Source organism: Lipotes vexillifer, unplaced genomic scaffold (genome assembly GCF_000442215.2).
Source record: "Lipotes vexillifer unplaced genomic scaffold, Lipotes_vexillifer_v1.1 scaffold741, whole genome shotgun sequence".
NCBI lineage: Eukaryota > Metazoa > Chordata > Mammalia > Artiodactyla > Lipotidae > Lipotes > Lipotes vexillifer.
In genome coordinates, this window is record NW_006796565.1 from 1,828,506 (window position 1) to 1,835,516 (window position 7,011).

Here is a 7,011-nt window from a genome sequence, read left to right on the forward strand (position 1 = left end):
GGGAGAGGGAGAGAGAGAGAGGGAGGGAGAGAGAGAGAGAGGGAGGGAGAGAGAGAGCGCTGTGACCAGGAACTGTGCCAGACAAGGTCTGAGCTTGAGTCTGGGCTCTCGTGCTGGTTCTGTGACCCTCTCTGGGTCTCCAGGGCGCGACGGATGCTATTCCCTAATTTCGATGACACCTGGCATGCTGTGGGAGCACAGCGGGTGTGTGGGATGGGTGCTGTGCCTGGCTAACATCCACATGGGCCTGGTCATGTGTCTGCTCTGGGTAGAGGGCTGGCTAGGCTCTACAGTCCTGTGTAGTATGAAAGATGTTCTCACCCACCCAACCCAGCTCACAGATGGGGAAACTGAGGCTCAAAGAAGACAGGGACTTGCCCACCTGGAGAGTGGGCTGCAGGCAGGGCTAGCACCAGTTCCTGACACCCAGTCTGGAACCATGTGGCCGCATCCCTGAACTCCTGCAAAGGAAGGGAATGGATCCAACTTCTGTGCCCAGTGCCCCCCACCCCCCGTTTCCAGGTGAGACCAGGGAGGCGGCAGCAAGAGGACAGCAGGGCAGTCTCCCAGGCTCCGAGGGGAGCAGTGCAACTCTCTGGCTTATCATTAGTATTGTTTAAGCCCAGTATGAGAGCAGCTCACCAGCTCTGAAAACAACAACATAATAAAATCATTTTGCACTTGCTGTCATTTATTTCCCGCCGTAGCTTTGCAAAACTGAGCTCCTTGAGCTCTTGCAGCCCTGTAAGCAGTCACTGTACGCACTTGCAGAAGAGGACACGGAGAGCCAGAAAGGTTTATCCTGTGCCCAGGGCTGCAAAGTAAGTTCAAGACAGACCAGGACTCCTTCCAGGTCTCCTGACACCAAAATCTGGGGTGTCGCCCCATTGGGTCACTGAGCCATGGGCACGCTGTGTCTAGCTATGCTAACGCCCAGATATTCCCGGGCCTGATGGTGGCAGCTGGAGTCCTTGGACTCCCCAGCAGAATCTGCAGTGCAGAGGGTGAGAGGCCCAAAACTCTCCTGCCCGGGTTCATTTGCTCAGAGTGCAAGCACTGTACCAGTGTGGGGTGACCCCAGGGCCGAGACGAGACACGGAGTTTCCTTGAGCCAAAAGGAGATGAGCCTTCCAGCACTGTGACATGTAGGGTCAAAGACATGTTCCCCAGGAGGCTTCCGTAATAGAGCAGAGGGATGATACTGGGAATATCTGAAAAGTCAGTAAATGAGGCGATTGTGGCTACAAGACGGTGGGTCTGGGTGGGTCCTGAATGATCTCCAGAGGACGGTAGCCAGTCGAGAGCCGTGCTCTCGAGTACTCAGAGAGACATCAGATTTGCTTTCTGGTGTTTTGGAGAATGAAACAAAAGGCAAAAGGAACGAGCTGACCGATTGGTGGTGAAGAGCCTTGAGTTTGGGGTTAGGACTGACGTGAGCAGTCTTGCCCTCGACCTGGCCAGAGGGGGCCATGTCCTGGGCCCTGGATACTGAGGGACCCACACCTCCCCACGAAATGAAGACTTCATAGGGCCAAGGGGATGTGCCCGCCCAGAACCCACATCCTCCCTCTAGACCAAGCTCTAGGTACATGGGACACGGAATTCTTTGCTCAAATGCCTTGATCCTGCTTCCAGAAAGTGCACAGGCATCTTCCCTGGGCCCACCCTCCTGAGGAAGGGCTGTGCCACCTGCGTGCTTGGCTTGAGACCGGAGGGGAGACATCTCTGAGTAACATGTGGAGGCATAGCCTGCAGTGTCCACTTGGCGTGAGGACGCCCCTTTCCGTACTGGGGTGTCGGGGCGGGGGGGCGTGAGGTGGGCTGTGGCATGGGGCCAGCTCAGCTCCCCCTGCCACGTACAAGGCTGCACTCCAAGGAGCCCAAGAACTCTAAATTTGAACCCAGCCTTGCCAAGTGTTATAAGGTAGGAGGATAGAACATATTTCATTTAACAGTTTGTAAGCTGGAATTAGAAATCCTAACGATTCATGTGGATGGTTTGTGAAACTGCATTGGCACGATCGCCCCATCGGTAAACCTTAGGAGCAGACCTAGGTGTGAGTCTTGGGTGAAGCCACAGAGTCCAGATCTATCAAATACGGCAAGTGTCCCCCTTCCTCGGGGCTCCCAGCTTCCTCATCTGCAAAGTCAAGGGCACAGTGAAAGCCCTTCCACCTACTATGGCACAATTCTGACACCCTCCGGCTCAGCACTCAGCCAGCCCCCTGTAGCCCTTGATCACAAGAATGAGTAAGCTTCACCAACAGTCCGGTCTGAAGTCATTAACTTGTGCTGGCGAGTGGCGCCCTCAGCTGGACAGGGAGAGACGGGCTGCAGCACCAATGTCCGGGCTCCCCTTCTATGTCTCTGGTGGCACCAGGGAGAGGATACGGTTATAATTGGTCTGGAGTTGTGGTTTGGGAGAACTGAACCAAGCACACTGAGCGGTTGGAGACCAGGTGGGTTCCCAATTCCTTTATGATTATAGTAACTCGAGAAACCACCCCAGAAAGGCAGGAGTGGGCGACGTCTCTCAGGTCCCTGATTTAATTTAGAGCAGAGGGTCTCTGACCTTTTGGGGTGGGGGTGGGGTAAAGCAGAGGAGTCCAGCCTGTCACTCACTGCGTTCAACCCTCTGCAGGAGGGTTAAACTAGGGAGCTTCCCGACAAATGCCAGCCTGGGCCTCAGGGAACTCAAAATTAAGTCCCAGGAGGCCATCAGTGTGGTGGCTGTTAAGTGAATCTTCCAGTGAGCAAAGTCACCTCCACCTGCCACCCTGGCTGCCCGGATAAGGAAGCCTGGCTTCTGCTGATCTGGGACTGGACCCCCACCCTCCCCGCCCCCCAGCTCCCAGCACCAACTGGCCAGGAAATTTCCTGAAGCTTTAGTGCCTAAGGCTCGGGGGACCTAGGGGCAGCCCCCCCGAATTTAGCTCTGCAGTTTCTCATCTGTGGGAAGGAAGAGTTTGGAGACGCCAAGAAAGAAGCCTGTGAATCCGCCGTCAGGGAGCTGGTGCCCTCCCGTGTGGCCCACCACCCATGCTCTCACTCTGGGAACCGACCCCACAGAGAAGGGCAGGTTGTGGTCACTGACGGGGCAGTGCTGTCCCATCTGCCCACTATTCCATAAGCTCAGGCCAGCCCTCAGCCAGCGGGGCCTGTCTGAACTGGCCGAGGGCAATCCTCCCACCAGAAGCCCTTCCTTTCCCCAGCGTAGGCCCGCATTGCTCCTTGGCCCTGCAGGACCCTGTCCGTGGCTCTGGGAAGAGGGTCTCCTCAGAGCCTCCTGGGCTCAGAACAGTCAAACTTCCCCGGAGGGAAGTGGAGGACAGAAGAGAGGACCGGAGGGCAGCCGAGCAACCGCCTCTTTTCCTGATACCCCTGGGAGCTCTCTCTGTAGTGTCTGGCCTGGAGTCCATGAGAGACCGGCAGGATTGGAGCCGACCCTACATCCTAAATGGGCTGAAAAGGAGCCACCGCCCTCCTGTTCTGGAAGTTGGAGGGAGAGCGGGGACGGGGTTTATACTGGTCTAGATAAGAATTGATTCCTTTCCCATCTCATTCCCTCCTCCGCTGTTAGACTCATGGCAAGTGGGCTTACTGTAGAAATTGTCCAAGTTCCGAGAGTTAAACAACATTGCCTACAGCTTCTAGAGCAGTCCCCGTGCACGTCCTAGGAATGATGCACCTTCTAAAGTGAGGTCCTCCCACCCCAAGGTGATAGGAAGGGGAATAGCTCTGTGATCCTTAAATGACATTGAACCATGCATGGCCACATGCAGTGAGTCCGTGCATGCCTTTGTGTCAGTGTGCAGGAGGGCCACACCTGTGACATGGAATGATCTGTTACCCATGCAGTTGATATATGAACACATAGGACTGTGTGTGTGAGGCTCACACAATTTCATACATGGTTCATATGCCCTGGTGTCATTTACATGTACATATTGTACATGATTCTGGGAGGAAGATTCTGTGGCTAGAAGCTTTGGTCCAGCATGTAATCTGGAAGGGCCATCCTGAGGGGAACAATGGACACACGCGTACATGTCCTGTGTTCAGACGCAGTGAAGTTCAAGGTCTTCTCTTTGTATTGCTCGTGGGCAGAAAAACCCCAGAACTGAAGGAGCTCTTGGTCACACTGGTCTGTCCAGTGTCTGTCCCTCTCAGCCACAAGCTTCTCCCTGGCCGGGGAGGCATCGGCACGACAGGGGCCGAGCTCCCTCCCTGCCGCTGGCCTCCTCCACACTGGTACATTCTGCCTGCCTCGCTTTTCACACCATCTTGACACCAAAACCTCCCTTCTAGCGTCTGGGGCACCAGGATATAAAACAGCAGAGTCTACTGCAGGTGCGCCAGCAGCCATTCCCCTCTTCTCTGGGGGAAAGCCAAGGTGAGCTCAGGACACCTCAGCTAAGAGTTTCCCCCTTCTCTCCCCAGAGGCTCCGAAGGATGGCAGGACTTCCCAGGGGCAGGGACAGGGGCAGGGGTGGGGGGGGGGCGCGGTACATGAACCTGAACTGCCCGCCCCGAGCTGCCTTCCTGAGAAACAGAGGCCAGGTGAATGTGGAAGGTGGGCAGGTTTTGTCACCGGAGCCTCAGGATGACGCTTTCCCTCTGCAGGGGTTCCCAGGCTTCAAGTCCAGGAGACACGGGACAGTGCTGTCTGGGAAGGGTAGGAAGAGCACCCCCGTCCCCTCAGAGCCCTTCAGACACTCCTTTAAGGACCCACAGAGGAAGGTGCAGCCCGAGGACTCTCACACACACAGGAGGAGACAGAGGCAGTGCCAGACACCAGAGAAAGGAAAGACCCGCAGAGCAGCACGTTCCTGTCTGAAGAGCTCTTCAGGAGCGCCCTCAGCATCCAGGCCACGCTCTCAGGGCCTGACTAGAACCATGCAGAGCAGTGAACAGAGATTACTGCCTTTCCATATGCTACTTAAAGTGAAGACAAGCATAAAATAAGTATAAAGCCCAGCAAAGTTCGGCTCCTCTGTGGTCTCTACCCTAATGCTTCAAAAATGTACCTATTTGTTTCACCCACGATTTTTGGTGGTCCTGCTTTGCTGATGCTCTAAGCACCTGTCTTGAGACGGGCAACGGTGGCCCTTCTCCCCGACCTCAGTTTTCCAAAAAGGAAAAGGAGGCTCGGTGTTAAAGGGTCTTGCCCAAAGCCACGCGGCAGAGCCTGGGGGAGACGAGGACGCCCTTCCTCCCACAAAGACACCCCTCCCCCAGCGAGTGCGCGCAGCCCTTCCCAGAGCCCTCACCTGGGGTGGATGTCCACGAGCAGCACAAGCGTCTGCATGGTGATCACGTCGATGCGTCTGCAGTGGAAGCGGGCCACCCTGAGCACCTTGAGGTACGTGCAGCAGAGCACAACGAAGGAGAGCAGGAAGCTGAGCGCGTGGAAGGCACCCGTGAACACGGCGAAGCGCAGCCGCTCGTCCGGCCTCCGGCTGCACAGCGTGCAGGACGCGTACAGCTGGTGGAAGCCGAGCCAGGACAGGACGACCGCGGCGGCGGGGAAGGCGAGCGCGTGCAGCCACGTGTAGGCCACCATGAGCGCGGCGTCGCGGAGGCGCATCTTGGCGCGGTAGCTCAGCGGGAAGACCACGGCCACCCAGCGGTCGATGCTGAGCGCGGCCATGCTGAGCATAGAGTTGGCAGCCAGGAAGGTGTCGAGGAAGGCGGCCAGGCGGCACAGGCGGTCACCGGCCGGCTGCCGCTGCGCCACGACGCCGGCCAGCGTGAGCGGCATGTTGACCACGGTGCACAGCAGGTTGCCGCACGTGAGGTTCAGGGTGAAGAGCGCCGGCGCCTGGCGGCGGATGTCGGCGCTGTGCAGGAGGCAGAGCAGTACCAGCGCGTTGGACAGCAGCGAGACGCCCATCGTGCCCACCAGCAGACCCGCCAGGCCCGCGTCCCACGAGTTCATGGTGCGCGCCCGCCGCCGGCCCTCAGGGCCCGCACCCCGGCGCCGCCATGGCGCCGCCCGCTCAGCCCCTCGGCGCCGCCGCCGCCATGGACCCCCGGGGGGCGCGCGGCCACCCCGGAGCCCCGCGCCACCTCCCGGGCCGGCAGCTGCGCGCTCGGCTGAGCCCTGGCGCCCGCGCCACCTCCCAGGCAAGCGCCGGTGCGTCGCCGAACCGAGAGCTTAGAGCGCCCTGGGATCCCGGATTGCGGGCGGGCGCCTGCTGCCCGGCTCCGCCTCTGCTCCCCCTGCCCTCGTCCCTTCCCTCCGCGCTCCGGCCCCGCTCCGCGCCCTCTCCGACAGCCTTGCTTTCTCCTCCTCCCCTCTCTGCTCGCTCTCCCTTTCCGCTCTCCCCTACACTTGCCCCCTCCCCCTCCCTCCCTCCCTCCCTCTGTGTGTGTGTGTGTGTGTGTGTTGGCGCTTCTCTCTCTCCCACTGCTGTTCTCTCCGTCTGTCTCTCCCGCTCTGTCTCCTCCTCGTCTCTCTCTCCAGAATCTGGCTGCTTCTGCCACAGAATTCCCGCTGATGCGCGCCACTGCGCGCGCACACACTCGGAAAGAACCAGCCCTGAAGCCTCCGGTGCAGGGTGATTGGCTCTTTGTAGCTTCCTGTCCCCCACCCCCACCCCTGAATCCTTCCTTACGTGTGAGTCAAGAAAGTCTGCCTGAGAAAAGGGAGGGATGTCTGGGCACCTTCATGCCTCAGGGCCACCCGTCCCAGCCCAAGGGCCAGCCTGGCCAGACCTTGGAGGTCCTACCCCACCTGTCCTAGCTGGGCCTCCCAGAGCTGATGCCTCTCCCTCTCTGGGCTGAGCTGGGGGAGCTCAGGTAAGCTGCATTTGCTGAGAGGGGAAGGAACGCACATCTCTCCAACCTCCATGATCAAGACCCTGGCCCCAGCTATCTCCAAGGCCTCCCCCACCTGTCCCCAGGGCAGCTGCTACACTCCTGGGGGCGCTTGGTTTACGGTGCCCTTCAGCTGGGGCCTCAGCAGCATCCTCAAGCCAGCAGGCGGGGGGGGGGGGGGGGCGCTGAGGT

General features: G+C 59.0%; 1 protein-coding gene across 1 annotated transcript in view; it reads right to left on the minus strand.

The window, feature by feature from the left end:
- The window catches only part of GPR26 (G protein-coupled receptor 26), a 21,516-nt gene extending 15,546 nt beyond the window's left edge, over positions 1-5,970 (minus strand). Inside the window, exon 1 of the mRNA XM_007468738.1 lies at positions 5,271-5,970. Within this exon, the coding sequence (XP_007468800.1) occupies positions 5,271-5,938 (668 nt within the window). The 5' untranslated portion in view covers positions 5,939-5,970. The remainder of the gene's footprint in view (positions 1-5,270) is intronic.
- Positions 5,971-7,011: the final 1,041 nt, after the last annotated feature.